The following is an 18,884-nucleotide window of genomic DNA, read 5'->3' as shown; positions in this document are numbered from 1 at the left end:
GACCGCACGGCCCCTTGTCTCTCGTTATGTCTTCTGTCCGTGCGCCCAGTATGTAGGTCTCGCCCCCCCCCAGGCCCCCTGCGTGTCTCCACCCGGTGGCACCGTACGCTGGAAAGACGTGTAGCGCCGCACTCTCGCCAGTGCGCACGCCTGTGCGTGCGCGCGTGTCTGTGCTCTTGTATGGCAGACGCGCTCGACTCCTACCGGCATGGGCTCGGTGTAGGCGGTCTGACCACACACACACACACACACGCCGGAGGTCGGATCGACGGAGGTGAATGTGCCGACTTGCCCATAGCGTCGACGTAACTTCGTCCCCTTTCGCCACTTCTCTCTCACGCTGGCGCAGGGACGGCAGCATTTCCGGCAGTTTTCGATTATACGTGCACTTCTCCAAGGTAGAATACAAACGCGAAGAAACGATGCCCAAAAATGAAAACGAATAGAGCAGAAGAAGGTGGTTAGAGGGGGAAAGGTGTTCCCAGATGGAAGCACGTCGATCGTGGCGCCTCTTGCGTGGCACTTGTGCTTCCTTGAGCTATGTGTGCCAATAAGGTCTGTGTGAGCGTGCGTGCGTGTGTGGAAATGGAAAAGTAGGTCGGAAAGCTGGTGTGGTGGTGGAGGCAGAGAGAGAGGAAGAGATTTCGAGGCGGACGAAAGGAGTGGGGGGAGCACAGCGTGTGTTTGTGTGTGTGTGTGTGTGTGTGCGTGTGTCAGCAGCGCGAGGGCATCCTCTGCGTTCCCCCACCCCTCTTCCTCCTCTTTCCGTACTCCCCACTCGTGCCCCACCTCCACTCCCGTGTCTCTGCGCATCTATCACACACGCACGCACGCACGCGCAAAGAAGTGTATTTCAATAGAGGTGCCCCGATGGGGCAAGGCGAAGAGGACGAATGGGAAAGGAAGGCAGCGAGGATGTTATGTGCTTCTCTTCGTGAGCCTTCCAAGGGGGTGGGAGGGTGTCGCCGCGCCGACCGTTCATCGTCTCCTCACTCCCCCCCCCCCCGCATGCACACACACACACACACAAAACGGTGATCTGTGTGTGTGTGTGTGTGTGTGTGTGTGAGAGAGAGAGCTTCTCCGCCCTCACCAACTGTATCCTCCTCTACCTGCTCTTCATGTAAACACGTCTGCACGCCCGAACACGAACATGCGCATGCACGCAACAAAAGGCTTGGGTGGTTTTCCTTCATCTCGCTTCTCCTTCACGCCTGTTATTCCTTGCATTCTATAGATCGCCTACAGCCCGTCCCCTCCCTCGAAACTAGCAAGCCACAGACAACCTAGAGGATTCAGAAGCATTCAGGGAGAGAGAGACCAGCACACCCATATGCACATACCTGCTACATCAGGTGCCTCCCGTCCCAGCCATCCCCCCCCCCTCATTTCAAACCCCTTTTGCAGCCCCCCCCCCCGCCCCCCCTACATCCTCTTTCTCCTCAATCTCTAGATTCCCCACATCTCTGTTTTCTATTCTCTCCCCTTTCCCTCCATCTCCGGCACGGCCTCAGCACCACCGCAACAACAGCAGCAACGTACCCCACCCTCCGCCTCTGCATTCTCAGTGCGCGAGGCCCATACACAATAGCCCTGGATTTCGCGCTCTCTCTTTTCTCTCCCCATCCCACGCCCATCACCGTTTTCCCCATTTTCCAACAAACGAAATCCTCCGTTTGTGTTCCGACGAGATACCCAGCGTGCTAGCACGCAACCCCACTGCCAACCCGCCTACCGCCTGCACAAAAGCACACTTGCACACGGCAACCACCACTTATAGATCAACGCATGCAGACACGCAAGCCCTTCCCGGGCCCCTAGACGCCTCCGCTTCTCCCCTGCATTTTCTCTACCCCTTCACCCGCACCCCCACGTCGCCGCCATGGAGCGCCTGCAGCGCGTCGGTGTCCGCACCGGCCCCACCTTCGCCGCTGACGCACCCGCGTCCACGTCGGAGTTACCGAAGCCGACGTTCCAGCCTGGCAGCAGTATCTACGAGATGGACTCCAGCGGCAGGCTGCATCGCTTCCAGTGCGGTCGCGTGCTCGGCCGCGGCGGCTTCGCCAAGTGCTACGAGGTGTCAGACGAGACTGGCACCTACGCGCTCAAGGCCGTTAACCGTGCGTCGCTGGAGAAGCCCAAGACGCTGCAGAAGCTGCACAGTGAAATCAGCATCCACCGCCGCATGAAGCACAAGCACGTCGTCGAGTTCCTTCGCACGTTCCGCGACCGCTACTACGTGTACATGCTCTTGGAGAAGTGTGACCACGGGACGCTGATGGACCTACTCAAAGTGCGCCGCTTCAGCGTGGCGGAGACACAGTACGTGATGCTGCAGTGCCTGTCGGCGCTGCAGTACATGCACAGTGAGTGCGTCATCCACCGCGACCTGAAGCCCGGCAACATTATGCTGGACAGAGAGCTCAACGTCAAGATCGGCGACTTCGGCCTCGCCGCGGAGCTGCAGTACGACGGCGAGCGCAAGCGCACCATCTGTGGAACGCCCAACTACATTGCACCCGAGATCATCGACCACAAGAGCCACGGTCACAGCTACGAGGTGGACACGTGGTCGCTCGGCGTCATCCTCTACACACTGCTGGTGGGTCAGCCTCCGTTCCAGATGGAGGACGTGGAGTCTACATACAAGCGCATCCGCCAGTGCCGCTACGACTTCCCCGCCAACGTACCAGACAACGCGCGCGACCTTATCACTCAGATCCTGCAGAGCAGCCCGGCCCACCGCCCCACGCTGATGGACATCCGCCAGCACTCCTTCTTCTCGTCGTCACCGCCGCCACCGCTGACGCCGCCGGCATCGTTCGCGTCCTTCGGCCTGCCGGTGCCTGGCCCCGCCGCGCCCGCGACGACGACGACCGCATCAGCAGCAGCAGCAACCATAACCACACGCAGCGCACGCCGCGCGTCGGCGGTGGACATGCATTACCCACCGCCGGCGCCGTATGGTAAGGAGCTGTTAGGTGCCCCGGCACAACGCGAGGTGCTGCGACCCATCAACGCCAACGTGCCGCCGCCGCCCGGCGCGCCGACGTCGCCGCGCCACCTTGCGAACCTCAGGCAACAGCAGCAGCCCGCACCGGCGCCGACGCTCCCCGGCATCTGTGCGCACGCGCGCAACGAGACGCCACGCAGTGCCCCTGGGACGGCAGCGGTGCCGCTCTCGGGCCGCTGCCCCGCTTCATCTCCGCAGCAGCTCCGAAACGACGCCAACGCTGACGAGGACGAGAAGCAGCAGCTGACGGCGCTGCACGACCGCCTGCACCAGACCCTGTGCGGCGACGCGGCCGCCGACGACGCTGCTGACAACGAGGCGCCGCCGCCGCCGGTGTGGGTTACGCAGTGCGCGGACTTCTCGTCCAAGTACGGCATGGCGTACCGCCTCAGCACCGGCCAAACCGGCGCGCACTTCAACGACTCCACCAAAATCGTGTGGGAGCCCATTACGGACCGTGTGGAGTATCACGCGCGCGTCAAGATCGAGATGCCGGCGCGCGACGGCAGCACAGGGCTCTTCGCGAAGGACGAGCGGCACGTGTTCAGCATGCACAACTACCCACCGGAGCTGGAGAAGAAGGTGACACTGACCAAGTACTTCAAGACCTACCTCGGCCGCGTGCAGAGCTCGCCGGACAAGGTGCCGGTGGTCGCGTGCTCACCCTTCCTGCCGGCGGCGCCGCCACGCTGCACCGACCCGCACACGTCCAGTGACTTTGTGTACGTAAAGCGCTGGCTGCGCGTGGACGGCGCGCTCGTGTTTCGGCTGTCGAACAAGACGGTGCAGGTGTGCTTCGAGGACGGCGCTGAGATCATCCTGAGCTCGGAGTGGCGCGTGGTGACCTACACGACGCCGTCGGGCCGCCGTCGCACGATGCCGCTGAACTCGGTGGCCACAGAGTGGGAAGAAGCGGCGGAGCGGCTGCGAAACACCAAGAGCGTACTGTACCAGGTCATCCGCGATCACTGCCTGTAGAGGACCAGCCCACTCGCGCGTTCGTGTGTCTCGCGGGGGATAGTGGTACCCACACTCCCCTCTTTGTTTTCGATAGATTGCATTAGAACCCTGATAGCTGGGGTGACCTCCGTGCGCGGCATCGCAGGGTCCAGCACCCCCACTGTGTGAGGAGGCCAGGCAGTCCCTCTATCCCTGCGGAATGCCGGAGCCACTTGCGGCGGTCACAGGGTCGCGCGCCTGCGCTGCAGCGAAGTCGGGGCGTCTCATCGCCACCGATGCCGACGGCCGCACCCTCGACGGCGTGGCGTCGGAGCAACCCGAGGCGGCGAGCACGCCTGCACCACCCATACGACTGACGACGAGGCGCCAGCGCGACTCGAACACATCCCACCCCGCCATCGCTGCCCACTCGTGGGGGGAGCCTGCGCTGCCGCGGGAGACGCACCACGCGGCCGCCGGCACGATGGGGGAGCGGGTGTGGGGCGGCACGGCGAGGCGGCTGGGTGGGGAGGGCTCGAGGCAGATGCCGTGCTGCGATGCCTGAGCTGGCGCAGTGCTGCGCCGGCGTGTGTCTACGGCTGCCTTGCGCCACGCGATGGGTGGCCTGTGGCAGGGTCGGAGGCTCGAGAGTGGGGTGGGACCTCATGCTGTGTGGGGCCGAATGGACAAAAAAAAAGATTGCATTAGAAGCTGTTTTGGTTTTGATACACGCTCAGACATATCGACTGCATGGCCTACACCCTGGCGCGAACGCGCACCTGAAGAAATTCAGTGAGAGCACATGCTTGCAAATCATGATGAGTGCGCCTACCAGCAAGAGGCAACGAAGAAATAAAATCTGGATGACGCGCACAGAAATGCAACTCGGCTAACTAGGCAGACACGCTTGGATCTTCTCCCCTCTCTACATCGCCGGCTCCACACAAAAGTTGGAGAAGTTGGGTATCGATCCCAATACCTACCGCATGCTAAGCGGTCGCTCTACCATCTGAGCTACATCCCCACAGAAAAATACGCGCTTCAGAAAATCTTCGGAGTAGTGCCGACAGGTTTCGGAAAAGTGTCGCAAACGGAAGGGTTCGAACCTTCGCGTGAGATCACACCTGCTTAGCAGGCAGGCGCCTTAACCACTCGGCCACATTTGCTCCAGGTCGTGGGTTCGGTAAAGCTAAAACCCATCAAAGCAGCAAACAATTTCTAGTATTGAGCGCTTCCCACTGAGTTCTCGGTAGTATAGTGGTTAGTATACCCGCCTGTCACGCGGGTGACCCGGGTTCAATTCCCGGCCGGGAAGCTTTTTGCCCGAAGCCCGGGAAGTATGGCGCCCAAGCCAACCCGATGAAAGCAACTCGCTTTGTCTGATCCCTGCCCTTTCTGGAAAACCGAAACCCCACTGCTTTCACAAAAATCCTTACCCCATGCATGCCTTTTTCTTTTATGTGTGGGATAAACACACCGGAGGATGGACCCCACCGTGACCGAGGATAAAGCCTTAACCGCGCATCAGCACCTTAAACATAGGAGTCCCGCAAAGCTGCCCCAGTCGCACACGGAAATCCCAAACCCAGCCCCGTTGAAATGACGGCTTTCTCGGTATATTTATGAAACCGAGTTTTCTGAAAGACTTCTGCCCCATGTGGAGAAGAAATCCCACCCTCCTGCCTCCTCGAATCCCCTTCCTTGCGCCGACCCCCCCCCCCGAAACCCAAGCTTACCCGTCGGTCTTTTCCACAGCTGGAAGTCAAGAGCCCCGCCCTGGATCAGGGACGAGCACCACCCGTACAGAGGCAAAAAAAAAACACTAACAAAGAGCGCTAATAAAGCAGCTCAACAACAACACATTCACCGAAAAAGAGGCGGCGAAACGAGGAAACAACGGACACGCTGCTTTCTATGAAGATGACGCGCAACTTTTCCGGGGGAGAAAGTCCCCCTTCCCCCCTATACACACACACAAACGCAAAGGGCCCCCAAGCTAGCGCCTACAGCAGGGGCAGATGGCCGCCGCTACATGAAAAAAATCATTGCTTGTATGCTTGGTTTACGCACACTGCGCCTCCGATTCTCCGGTGCGGGGTCGTTGTTTGTTTCGAAAATGGACCTGACCATAGTCTATAAAGGCGCTTCGCACGGGATAGTTTCCACATTTTCTTTTGCACACACCTGGCCGCCAGAAAAAGCCCAAACACATGTCCCCAGCATCAAAAACACCGTTTTGCTTCTGTAAGGGGCTCAAAACGCCTCCTTGTGAGCGAAAACCCGGTTCCCATGCGCGAGAACCGGGCAGGCAGCGGCGGGCCGACCCTTTTCGGTCTTTCCGGCCCTTTGAAGGCGTCCGCCGTCAGCAAACCGAACGGTGACCCCGGTGGCAGACGCGCCCCCGCAGCGCCGGGCCCCACCTGAGGGGGCCCCGCTTCCTTTTTTCGAAGCGGGCGGGTTTTTCGTGATGCCGCCGGCGCCGCTGTTCGCTTTTTTGTCCTTTCCCCTCTTTTCATTTTTTCAGGGTGGCTTTTGTGGTTCCACCGAGCAGCGGGGCGCGCGACAGGCCCCCGCCATCGGGCCACCACCATTTTCACCCAGCCTCGTCGATAAAGCCACATCCCCCCTATCTTCGATTTTTTCCGCGACGCCCGCCTGGGCCCCCCGCTCGCAAGAACAGGCTGAAGAACACACACCAGCCCACCCATGGATCGACCCTTAAGGCGCCGGGAAAACAGAGCCCGCACAATAACGCCATGCCGAAAAAACCCACTTCCGAAAACAAAAAATGTTCTGTTTTCGGGTTTTTTTGCGGCGTGGGGTGTGTGGGCTTGCGCTTGCAAGGCGGGGTGATGTTCGCGAACCCCACCTTCCAGAACAAGAAACCACCCGAGAGACAAGGAAAACCCAAACCCCCCAATACTGCGCAGCGCCCATCCCAGATCTTCTGCGAAAGTAGACCTTGGCCCCCCCCCGGCATTTCCAGGCTCCTTTTGGCTGTCCCCTCGGATGGCCGGCCGCGTAAACCGCGGGCCGGCGGGGCGGCCCTTTTTGGGGCCCGCACCCCCCCCTTTTTAGGCCGAGCGAGCCCCACGCGTTTTTCAGGCGCCGGCCGCAAAGCCCGGCCCACCCGGATCCCCAAAAGCCACACCGTCTTTTTTCATGTACGATGCCCAAATGCTTTTGACCCTCCTGCTCAAGCTTTTGCCTTTGAGGCGTCCGGGGGGCGTTTTTCTAATCTTCCCTAGCAGCTGGCAAAACCTGCCGCCACAAAAGGCGACCCCCTAAGCCACACCCGTGCCCCCAAAGGCTAAGCGGGCCCCCGGGCCGTGCTGGTGTCCCCGCGCACCGCCGCCGGGAGCGGTTTGCGGCGCGGTCTTGTCTAAACAAAGGGGCGGCCGTGGGCCATCTGCGTGCATGCCCCGCCCCCTTTGGAAATGCAGGGGTTCTGGGGGCGGCAGCCGGAATGGCACCGGCGCCTTCACCCGCAGCAAGGATCTCCTTAGTCGTAGGGCCCCAAACAAACCTCTTTAAGGGGGTTCCCGGGCAAGAAAAAAAGAACCCCGAGTGCGGCTGGCGTTTGTCGTCATTCCCACGCTGTCGCTTCGCAAGGCTAAAAAACCACTACCGCGTTCACCCGCCGCTTTTCGCCGCTAATAAAAAACCGCGACCTTGCTGACCCGGCATTAGGCCGTTCGGTCGTTTTTCGCCGGTTGTCGCCGACGCACCCGGCAACGTGAAGACAGGGGCTGTGCTTCCCTCTCGGGGGCTTGAACAGATAAAGGGCGTTTCGTGGGCTGTTTGGCCCCTGGTTAACGGAGCTCTCCGCAACGCGGCGCTGGTCGTCACTTTTGGCGACTCCCCAGCGGCGCCTGGTGCTTTTATCGACGCTATGCAAGGCCAAAGTTTTTTTTGACAGCGGGTGCCCCCAAGGTACGGTAGTGGAGACAACCTGGCGCCGCTTGAAAAGCGCCCGTGTCCCCACACATGCGCCTGGTAAAAGTTATTTCATATTTAGCGAATCCATGTATATTCGCTTAAAGCCGGAAGGCGTGCGGCACAGCATGAGAACAGGCGGCTGCCAAAAGAAAAAATAAGGCAGGAACGATTCCGCAAACGGCCACCATTCACACATTCTTTGCGTTGGATGCCGGCCCGACAGCTTTCTTTGGTTTTTTGAGCACATTTCTAAGGTTCCCCGGCCAAGAAAAGCGACACGAGTGATTTGTTTATCGTTAGAGGCGTGCCGCCGGCATCGTCGTTGTACAATCGTTAAAAGAAGCCCGTGTTGGCCTTTTTATCTAACAACACCGGGTCTGTTCGCCAAAGTTTGCTTGGAAAACAGGAAAATAAGACGCTTGCATCCCGATCGTCTCTAAAGTCACCCGCTGCTTTCGTTACCTCCTCATTTCCCACAGAACACTATATCTGACAGACACCAAAAGGTAGGTTTGGGTTTCTTTCGGCTGATCTTTCCAGATATTGTGTGATTGCTGGCGCCGGCGCTTGTACTTAGCAGCACCTGGAGTTGGAATTGGGGGCCCCGGCGACACAAGAAAAACACAAGGCGGGGCCATAAAAATAGCCAAAGATAAAACTGTCGCAGCACATATTCCTTCAAATTGCGAAACTCGCGCCAAAGAAGCTTACTTTTTTGACGACCTCACGACCTTTTATCTGTTCGTGATCCTCTTTTCTGTTGCCCAAGTCATTTTCACCAGCCTCCAGAAGAACGAGATACTCAACCAGCCTCGCTTAGAAAAAAAATCATCCGAATTTATCCCCCCGGCAGCCACGAAACAACAGAACTTGAAGCAACTTTTGAATAATTGAATCGCGGCTCGACCGTCTGTTTTCCGGAAAGTGACTCTAACGGTTTTCTCTAAAAAATATATCGAGCGGGGTGGGTTCTCCTTTTCCTTTTTGCCAGCCAATTAGGCCGTGAAGCGCGAAATCCCACCCCACTCTCGAGCCTCCGACCCCGCCGCAGGCCACCCATCGCGTGGCGCGAGGCAGCCGTAGACACACGCCGGCGCAGCACTGCGCCAGCTCAGGCATCGCAGCACGGCATCTGCCTCGAGCCCTCCCCACCCAGCCGCCTCGCCGTGCCGCCCCACACCCGCTCCCCCATCGTGCCGGCGGCCGCGTGGTGCGTCTCCCGCGGCGGCGCAGGCTCCCTCCACGAGTGGGCAGCGATGGCGGGGTGGGATGTGTTCGAGTCGCGCTGGCGCCTCGTCAGTCGTATGGGTGGTGCAGGCGTGCTCGCTGTCTCGGGCTGCTCCGACGCCACGCCGTCGAGGGTGCGGCCGTCGGCATCGGTGGCGATGAGACGCCCCGACTTCGCTGCAGCGCAGGCGCGCGACCCTGTGACCGCCGCAAGTGGCTCCGGCATCCCGCAGGGATAGAGGGACTGCCTGACCTCCTCACACAGTGGGGGTGCTGGACCCTGACGTTGCGCCGCAATCCTCGTCAGCAGGGTCGATCGGAAGGTGAAAGGAGTGGCAGTTGAGTGTGCAGCGTGGCGATGGTCATGTGTGTATGAATTCCGGAGGGGGGGGGAAGTCAGGTGAAGCAAGTGTGTTGATGGTGGGGCTGCTTTCAGCATGCGAATTTGCTTTGGTTGAAGGGGGGGGGGGGTTCTGTTGTCGCAGTGAAGTACAATGAACGGCAAAGGGCCGGTTTTGTTTTGTCGATCATCGCGCATGTGCTCCACTCCGACCGGCGAATAGCACTCGAAAAGTCAAATGTCCACATAGCTTTGCTGTTCAGCGGCTCTTTTGGCCAAGGAAAGAAATGGTTTTCACGTCGGTGTGCAACAAGGGTGCGTGTAGTCGCCATTACTGAGTCATGGGCGGGGAAAGAATTTTTTTTTGCTCCTTTGAGACACTAGGTTTACGTTTTTCGGGTCAAATATCCATTTCTTTACATGACGTGAGGTTCCACTCCACTCTCGAGCCTCCGACCCCGCCACAGGCCACCCATCGCGTGGCGCGAGGCAGCCGTAGACACACGCCGGCGCAGCACTGCGCCAGCTCAGGCATCGCAGCACGGCATCTGCCTCGAGCCCTCCCCACCCAGCCGCCTCGCCGTGCCGCCCCACACCCGCTCCCCCATCGTGCCGGCGGCCGCGTGGTGCGTCTCCCGCGGCGGCGCAGGCTCCCTCCACGAGTGGGCAGCGATGGCGGGGTGGGATGTGTTCGAGTCGCGCTGGCGCCTCGTCAGTCGTATGGGTGGTGCAGGCGTGCTCGCTGCCTCGGGTTGCTCCGACGCCACGCCGTCGAGGGTGCGGCCGTCGGCATCGGTGGCGATGAGACGCCCCGACTTCGCTGCAGCGCAGGCGCGCGACCCTGTGACCGCCGCAAGTGGCTCCGGCATCCCGCAGGGATAGAGGGACTGCCTGGCCTCCTCACACAGTGGGGGTGCTGGACCCTGAGATGCCACGATGGTCTGCATGTTGTATTCAGTGTTTTTGGGGATGTGGCAAGAGAAAGAGTATTTAAGAATGGGATACGGGAGCGAACTGTTCGGGAAGGAATGAAAACGTAGTCGGAGGCGCGGGTGTGCTGTGTTCCGAACGCGGGTTAGTGAATGTTGGAGGAGTTTTTTTTCAAGAGCGAGATTTTTCCAGGAATATCATCGATGTGCTTTTAGTGGCTGTAGAAGGGACATCGTTTCTGCCGCACGATGTCAAGTTCTGCTAAGGAGCAATCCTGCAGTGTTGCAGACGGAGATGTTTCCGAATAGGTTTGGTAATAATGTTTGGGAGGATTCGGCCACAGGCTCCGGAATATAGCAGCAGGCACACAATGCTGGAGGCTTGCGAGTTCCGACACCTCGGAATATTTGTGATGATATCTTGTCGGTCGAGTAGAAATTCTCGAAGATGCACACCTGTATTTCCTTTTCCCCTCAATTCTTTCTTTTGACACTGAATGAAGGTGCATAAACGCACAAACTATATCTCTAACATAATTTCTACCGTCGGTAAGAAGTCTGCATTGAAAAAGATGTCTGATTCTGCGCCGGGTGCTGAAAAAGTCGAGAAGGCAGTTGTGGAAAGCGCCAAGGCTGAAAGTGCTGCTACTGACTGCATCACTGCGATTGACGTAAAGGAAGAAAATACCGATTCGGAAACTGGACCTGTAGGGACTACCCTCGTACAAGACGCGAGTGAGGAGACCCTCGAGACGATTCCTCCTGCTGAAGAGGCCGTTCCCACTGCTGCAAGTGAGGAGGTGAAAGAGGAACACCCAGTTATAGTGGGTGCAAAGGCTGACCCGATTCCTGCCGAGGCTTCTGCAGAAGCTCCCACAGCCGCTCCCGGAAAGGTTACCGACGAGTTGCCTGATAAGGAAGCAAGTACAAGCGGTGCCGTGTTGACTGCTGAGAGCCCAAAGACGGAAACCACCTCGCCCAGCACTCCCCGAAAGCCGCAAAAGGCTGCTTTCAATATCGACGCAAAGCCATTCTCCCCTGTGTCCCTTAGCGATCCGGCACTACAAGCAACTTTGGTTGGTGAAGCCAACGGGCTCTCGATTAAAATTGGCCAGTGGAACCCGCAGCCATTTGTTCCTATCGCACACCTGTCGCCAACAGCCCCCGTGAATGCTGGCCATATACCGTATGTTTCACCTGCACTTCCTCCAGCACCGGCGGTAAAAAAGGAGACCACGACCGGGAAAGATTCGCTGTCCGCTTACGCGAAACCATGGAGCCCGCATCCCGAGGTCACGGTAACTCCTGTAGTAGCCGCTGAGAACGAAGTTGCTATTCACCCAGGGTCGTGGTCAGCTATGACTGTTGATGGAAAGGAAGTCATAACTCCTTCTCCGATGGTGCCGAGGAAATCGAGCACAAATTTGTTTGCACACTCGTTCTCCATTCACCCCAAGGGTCTCAAGACTGTTGAGCTCGAGCTGTTTAACTACGCCTGTGCAAGGTGCACGCTAAGGACCTTGTACGGGCGACTCTCGTCGCGCCAGCCGGATGTAACAATGCGCAATGTCAGCGTGGACGTTCCGCCTCTCTGCATTGCGCACCTTATTGAACAGATCACCAAGGCGAAGGTGACAGCTTTGTACTTAAATGAGTCGGAAGGACCGCATTACGACATATGGTTAGACAAGCCGAATCTTTCAACGCAGCTTGTAGAGTTTATATCCGGCAGCTTGTGGGCAACACCGATGCATCATGGGTATGCTGTGATGGGGAAAAATGAAGAAGGCAAACGTTATCTTCGAAACTATGTCGAAAGGCTGAGGGACTCGAAGCCACCGGGGCCTAATGTGTACGATGTTGCGTTGGTGGAAGTGAAGGAGCATTAGGTTACTAGTTAGTAAGCTTCTTCGATGTTTTTTTTTTTTGGTCTTGCTCTTCTAGTTCTGCTGACGGAGAACACCTCAGTGTGTGGCATCTTAGGGTCCAGCACCCCCACTGTGTGAGGAGGCCAGGCAGTCCCTCTATCCCTGCGGGATGCCGGAGCCACTTGCGGCGGTCACAGGGTCGCGCGCCTGCGCTGCAGCGAAGTCGGGGCGTCTCATCGCCACCGATGCCGACGGCCGCACCCTCGACGGCGTGGCGTCGGAGCAACCCGAGGCAGCGAGCACGCCTGCACCACCCATACGACTGACGAGGCGCCAGCGCGACTCGAACACATCCCACCCCGCCATCGCTGCCCACTCGTGGAGGGAGCCTGCGCCGCCGCGGGAGACGCACCACGCGGCCGCCGGCACGATGGGGGAGCGGGTGTGGGGCGGCACTGCGAGGCGGCTGGGTGGGGAGGGCTCGAGGCAGATGCCGTGCTGCGATGCCTGAGCTGGCGCAGTGCTGCGCCGGCGTGTGTCTACGGCTGCCTCGCGCCACGCGATGGGTAGCCTGTGGCAGGGTCGGAGGCTCGAGAGTGGGGTGGGACCTCATGCTCTACGGCCGAATGGACACGTTGAAAAAATGTTGGTCTTCTCAGTGTTGGTATTCTTGTCATGTGCTTGGTGTACAAATCCATTTTTTTTTTGGTGGCTTAGCTGCGGATCGGAATAATCATTATTTCAGCGGCGAGCTGTGTATACTGTGCGGTTTAGGGTCTGAGCGTTGAGTCGCTTCAGTGCGCAATCGTGGGACTTTGTCCTCTCCTTGTAAATGTCCTAGATTCTGGCTACTTCTTTCTTAGCTTACCCTCTTTCGTTTGGTTTCTTCTGAGGCAAAAAAGCTCAAATAAGCTCACTGGCTTCTTTCTCACATCACTCACTCTCTCTCTCTCTCTCTCTCTCTCTCTGACAGCGTGTCATTACAGAAGGCACAAGAATGCCCAACTCTGTGGCTCCCGATGTAAAGGCGCAGTTAATCACGACACGCAGCCCTGAAGAACAATTTTTTCATCAGCTATTTCCAGAGATAAACCTGCGTGAAAAACTAGTTCAGTCGTGCAACTGTGGCCTGATACGTCGGAGACTTGTGCGGATGGGGAGGATGTACGTGACACCTTTGCGGATTTGCTTCACATCGTCGTTCATTGAAGAGCCTGTCATTATTCTCTTGGAAAATGTGCTTACATTGGAGAGGAAGACGAGCTTTGTCTGCGACACCATTGTCGTAGTCACAAAGGGACGAGTGGAGCACGATTTCACAGCTTTCATCTCGACGGGGGTGACCCAAATGTACAACTTATTGAAGACTCTGTGGTCTGTTCGGGAGAAGTACGCTGCAGATAGGGCTACCTCTCTTTACCCTGAACCTGAATCTGACGCTTCGTCCTCGGCTGGCCTTGCAAGTAGCCCTTCTACGAGTCGAACCAGCTCAGCCGCCAATCGCGGTGGTGCCGAGACAAGAGACAATCAGCCCCACGACTCACAGCCCCTGTCACCCATCGATCACCAGCGCACAAACGGTAATCAAGACTCCGACGTGTGTACCGAGCGCGACCGAGTTACCGCTTCCTTATCCGCTTCGCATGTGGGTACTCCGGCTGCGGTAGAAAAACAGATCACTAGTGGGTTGTCGCAGGAGAGAAGCGCGTTGCAAAATCGAAAAAATAGACTACCGGAAGCTAGCAACGACGTCCGCCCCGTTACAATTCCAGAATTCCGGCGTTTTTTTCCGTCGCTTCCTCAGACAGAAACAGTCAACGACTCGTTCACGTGCTGCTACCAATTTGGCGCCAGCCGGCTGGGAAAAATGTGGGTTACTCAGAACTTCATTCTCTTTGTTTCTCCGATGATGGAGTCAAGAATAGAGATCAGGTTCTGTGACGTGGAAAAAATCGAAAAGGAGCAGAAGCTTGTTCTGCTCGATGGCTTTTACGTGCAGCTCAAATCTGGCGTCTCGATGAGCTTCTCAAACTTTAAGAGCCGCGATGCTGCCTTGAATGTGATCGAGTCCGCGTTTCAAGCCTCAAAGGCCCAGCAGAAGGATACGGCGGAATACTCTGGGGTCTCAGGCCCACTTGTCTTCAAAACAACGACGAGCGAAAACGATGAAGGCAAGATGCCCGCTGTGGCGTCGATGGACGCGTTCTCGCAGGTGGAGACGGATTATGGCAGCGCGCTTAGCGACTTCTCATGCTTCGTGAAGGAGCTGATCACACCCGTGAAGCTATGCACGGGGAAGGGGGTCCTCGACGTGTTCGGCGTGTGCTTCGACGACGGCACTGCTGTGCTGGAAGACTACCACACAGAGCGGAAGGACACGGACCAGAAGTGGGAGCCGTGGCGGCCAACGAAGGATGGAGGTGCGTTCCGGGGCCAGCGCCAGTTCACGTGCACGACGCTGGTGAAGGCGATGATGGGGAAGCCGTACACGTACATCGAGTACCAGCGCTACGCTCTCTTCAAGCTGAGCGGTGTGCCGACGCTCGCGGTGCAGTTCTCAAGCCAGGTGCCCGGTGTGATGTTTGGTGACGCATTCCGCGTGGAGGCGCTTGTGACCTTCACGCAGGCCGGCAGCGGTGCGTCGGCCGAGGTGACGATGCGTGCGTTCGGGTACGTGCAGTTCCTGAAGAGCGTGTGGGTGAAGGGCCGCATCCTGGCGACCGTGATGAACACGGAGCTGCCCGATGGGAGCAAGACTCTTGCCAATATGATTTGCGAGCGGCTTGAAAATCATCAAAGCGGATGCGGGCCTCAACCCAATGCAGGTGACAGCGAGGCGAGGAAAGAGGGCAGGGACCCAGCAGCTCCGTCGTCGCCGGAGTGCAAACCATATGTCCCTGTGCTCTTCAAAGTGTGGCTGTTGGAAGGGTTCATCGCCAATGTTACCGTTCTCGCTCTCTCTGCGGTATGCTTTTCTGTTTCGCTTTTTTTCTGCCTTACCATGAGTTTCTTCCCCATAGGGACCTTCACCCAGGGAGGCGTGCTGCAGTCTCTCACGTCACCAATAACTGCCGTGGTTACTGCGGTGGTGTGCTTTGTGAGCTTTCAGATCGGCATCACCGCGTTTGTATTCCTTTGACCCGCACGCCGAGGAGCGAAGACCGAGCGGGCCTTCTGTTGCTGGGATCAGTGGGACTCTCAGCTACTTAGTGCCTGTCTCGTAGCAAAAAGGGCGGCGCCGTTTTGGAAACAGAGTGCCAATGTTTCACCTACGAGCGGTTTGCGCGAAGGGGTGTCTCTATGGCGCTGGTGGTTGATACAGACCGTGAGCTCTATAATGCGCTGAGGTGGGGTGGTGGTGGTGGGGGCTTTTTTTTCGGACTCTTTTGCTCCACGGCCCCTCAACCCTCATTTACTGCTTCCATTGTTGCTTGCGTACATTATTGAACTCAAGGGACGCGGTATAGTTTTTAGGTACGTGTGACGCTGAGTCACCAGAGGTGCCGTCTGCAGCGCGGCTTTACGGCACGCGGGCGTAGCGAGTGCGGGAAGAAGGCGCTGTGGATGGGCGTCGCAAGGATGCCATCCTTGTGTCGTCTTTCTCTTCTTGCCACTAAATGCCGTTTCTCCCTTGATGCCAATTATCGTCGTTAAAGTCTACTCCGCTATCCTCTTGCTGCTGTTTGATGTCCTCGTCGTGTTTTGCAAATGGGGTACTGTGCACATCCCAGTGTTGAGGGCAAACGCATTTTCAAATCGATTGCCCTCCCTCCGCCTGTCTTGATGATGTCGGCGACACAGCCCACATTGATTCCTGCATACACCTGCCTCTAGAATTGAGAATGGCGTTCAAAACAACGACGAGCGAAAACGATGAAGGCAAGATGCCCGCTGTGGCGTCGATGGACGCGTTCTCGCAGGTGGAGACGGATTATGGCAGCGCGCTTAGCGACTTCTCATGCTTCGTGAAGGAGCTGATCACACCCGTGAAGCTATGCACGGGGAAGGGGGTCCTCGACGTGTTCGGCGTGTGCTTCGACGACGGCACTGCTGTGCTGGAAGACTACCACACAGAGCGGAAGGACACGGACCAGAAGTGGGAGCCGTGGCGGCCAACGAAGGATGGAGGTGCGTTCCGGGGCCAGCGCCAGTTCACGTGCACGACGCTGGTGAAGGCGATGATGGGGAAGCCGTACACGTACATCGAGTACCAGCGCTACGCTCTCTTCAAGCTGAGCGGTGTGCCGACGCTCGCGGTGCAGTTCTCAAGCCAGGTGCCCGGTGTGATGTTTGGTGACGCATTCCGCGTGGAGGCGCTTGTGACCTTCACGCAGGCCGGCAGCGGTGCGTCGGCCGAGGTGACGATGCGTGCGTTCGGGTACGTGCAGTTCCTGAAGAGCGTGTGGGTGAAGGGCCGCATCCTGGCGACCGCGATGAACACGGAGCTGCCCGATGGGTGCAAAAAGCTGGCTGCGATGGTTGCTGCCAAAGTGGCTGGGCGATCAGGTGGGGCTCCCGGATCTGCCGACGTGCCCGCGTCTGATGAGACAGAGATCGAATCAGATAAATGCTCACCACACCTACCTCCTCTGAGGCCGCAGACGACTCTTCAGCGCAGGGTTATGGCTCACGGTACCACAGCTCTGGCTGGCTTAGTTGTCGTGGTGTGTTTGAAGAGCGTCTGGCAGACATTAGTTCTCACAAGGGTGTCGGCATCGGAGCTTTGCGCCGCTGCCCGCGGACGTGAGGCAGACCATCTCGACGTTGTGTGCCAAACGATAGTAGCCGAGTGGAACGGTGTGCTATCTGCAGCGCGGCCGGCGCTGGTAGCTGCCTATCTCCTCCTTATCTCCATCTTCTGCGGAGTCACGTTCAAAGCTGTTGCACTCTCAGAGGCATAGGGAGAGGGGGAGGAAGGCGCCCTCCAGGTGATCGCTTAGGAGCGCTCTCCTGTTTCACACCCCTTGACCCCGACTCATCGCCCCCCGTCAGCAACGGGCGCACCTCGCTTATCTCGGTTTGTGCCTTTCTCTTTACCGCACTTCGCCAGAGGGGAAAAATATATACGAACTCTCTCCCATGTCCGCACGGTATCGAATCCCTGTCCGGACTCTCTGCGCACCGACACATCCACACACCCACAAGCTGCTGCTTCGTTTGACATGTTGTTTCCACCTATTGCGTCTGCCCCTCATTCGATTCGACTGTCATTGCGCGCTTCTCTCTCTGTATCTTGGTGTTGCTCGCTGCTAGCATTAATGCTGCATAGAGATCAACGGGGCTTGACACTCAACAGCATGCTACCAACAGCAGGACATACAAGAAGAAAAAAGAGAAAACAGCAATGTAAACGAAAGCTCAGCTTTTTTTTTTTGCGTGCGTCTAGGGCGGGATGCAGAAGCTGCGACCTTGTTGAGGGCTTGGCGATCGAGTGCCCTAGCTCACGCCGACGTTCCACCTGGAATACGGCAAAAAGGCAACTATGCCTAGCGCGAGGGCTGTACTGAGCTCAGCCAACTCCCTTTGCGCACGTGACTGCAAGCCACATGCAGCCACGACAAAGGAGACGCCTATGTCTGTGGTCTTTTCGAACGAAATCTTTTATTATTGTGTTTACTTGCTGCCTCCTGCCTTTCGCTCCTCACTCTTTTGACACCTCCCCTTTCCTCCACAACGGCGCAGAATACACTCGGGCAACACCCCGGCCTTCCCTGTCTCCTGCTTTTCCTTATACAGCAAACTTGAGCGAGACGAGTGTTGCTACCGACGGAGTTCTTCCTCTGTCCTCTCTTCCCTGGCTCTTCTCCTCCCCATTTCCTGCACATCTTTTGGTGTCACGAACCATAGACCTTGTTCGTCTAACTTTGGCATCGGACTTCACGCGCCGAGCAAGGGGTCTGTACATCTCTGTGTGCGCGTGCAGAGTGTACTTCCTTTCTTGCTATCCTCTTTCACACGCGCAAAGTTAACAAGAAGGAAGGGCTCTTCTTACCCCTCTTTCCGCCCACCTCTCCCTCTTCTTCAGCCACTCTTGTCTTTTGGTTTCGTTCCTTCAACTCTAACTCGATGTGAGCAGAGCTGTATCACGCTGCGATTCCTTGTTCCACACGCACATTCACCTTCATTATTGTATGCTTGTGCGAGCGTGCTCAACGCGTGGGTCTGTGTGTCGCTACTCTTACTCGATTCTTTTGCTTACTTCCGTATTTAGAGCATACCAATCTGTCTGCCGCTGCGACACCGCGCTGTCATCAGGTCAGCCTTTGCCCTGCTTGCCTCTCCTCTCCCTCTGCTGCGTGAAAAGGAGGTAGGGAGCCCGAGCTGCAAACGAAAAACAGGGCGACATCGACTTCATCCTCCTTTTTCGAACTGGCACATCCCTGCCACATCGTTGTCCGCTCTCTCTCCTTTTTTGTTTATGCCACGTAGTGTAAATGCGTCAAGATGGCCGGATGAACAGTCAACTAGAGTGCGCATGGGACGGGGTGAATGAAAAACCCTTGGCGCGCGTGTCACCGCGCGCGCATTGGTCGCGGTCCGGAGAGGAGGAGCAAGCGCGGCGAAGCGGGAGTAGCAGTTATGTCGGCTCGACTTCTCCGCCCACAGCGAGCAGCAGTAGCACTTCCAAC

At 57.7% G+C, this 18,884-nt stretch overlaps 4 protein-coding genes and 3 non-coding genes across 7 annotated transcripts; 5 read left to right on the top strand and 2 right to left on the bottom strand.

The window, feature by feature from the left end:
• Positions 1 to 1,882: 1,882 nt before the first annotated feature.
• Positions 1,883 to 3,991, top strand: LMJF_17_0790 (putative protein kinase; the record flags this gene model as incomplete). Its single annotated transcript, XM_001682273.1, has 1 exon — positions 1,883 to 3,991. One exon carries the CDS (start codon positions 1,883 to 1,885, stop codon positions 3,989 to 3,991), a length of 2,109 nt encoding a protein of 702 aa, XP_001682325.1.
• A 912-nt stretch (positions 3,992 to 4,903) lies between these two features.
• LMJF_17_TRNAALA_01 lies at positions 4,904 to 4,976 on the bottom strand. The gene has a single exon. It is a non-coding gene; the product is annotated as a tRNA-Ala (tRNA).
• A 58-nt stretch (positions 4,977 to 5,034) lies between these two features.
• On the bottom strand, positions 5,035 to 5,118 carry LMJF_17_TRNASER_01. The gene has a single exon. It is a non-coding gene; the product is annotated as a tRNA-Ser (tRNA).
• A 77-nt stretch (positions 5,119 to 5,195) lies between these two features.
• On the top strand, positions 5,196 to 5,267 carry LMJF_17_TRNAASP_01. The gene has a single exon. It is a non-coding gene; the product is annotated as a tRNA-Asp (tRNA).
• Positions 5,268 to 10,884: 5,617 nt separating this feature from the next.
• On the top strand, positions 10,885 to 12,276 carry LMJF_17_0733 (conserved hypothetical protein; the record flags this gene model as incomplete). Its single annotated transcript, XM_001682272.1, has 1 exon — positions 10,885 to 12,276. One exon carries the CDS (start codon positions 10,885 to 10,887, stop codon positions 12,274 to 12,276), a length of 1,392 nt encoding a protein of 463 aa, XP_001682324.1.
• Positions 12,277 to 13,417: 1,141 nt separating this feature from the next.
• LMJF_17_0730 (conserved hypothetical protein) lies at positions 13,418 to 15,394 on the top strand (the record flags this gene model as incomplete). Its single annotated transcript, XM_001682271.1, has 1 exon — positions 13,418 to 15,394. The coding sequence occupies one exon, from the start codon at positions 13,418 to 13,420 to the stop codon at positions 15,392 to 15,394; it is 1,977 nt and encodes a 658-aa protein (XP_001682323.1).
• Positions 15,395 to 16,097: 703 nt separating this feature from the next.
• Positions 16,098 to 17,156, top strand: LMJF_17_0740 (conserved hypothetical protein; the record flags this gene model as incomplete). The annotated part of the gene is made up of 1 exon (XM_001682270.1): positions 16,098 to 17,156. One exon carries the CDS (start codon positions 16,098 to 16,100, stop codon positions 17,154 to 17,156), a length of 1,059 nt encoding a protein of 352 aa, XP_001682322.1.
• Between the last annotated feature and the right edge of the window lie 1,728 nt (positions 17,157 to 18,884).

The sequence above is a fragment of the Leishmania major genome, chromosome 17 (genome assembly GCF_000002725.2).
Source record: "Leishmania major strain Friedlin complete genome, chromosome 17".
Lineage (NCBI taxonomy): Eukaryota > Euglenozoa > Kinetoplastea > Trypanosomatida > Trypanosomatidae > Leishmania > Leishmania major.
Note: the sequence above shows the minus strand (reverse complement) of the source record. Positions and strands in the feature narration are given on the sequence as shown.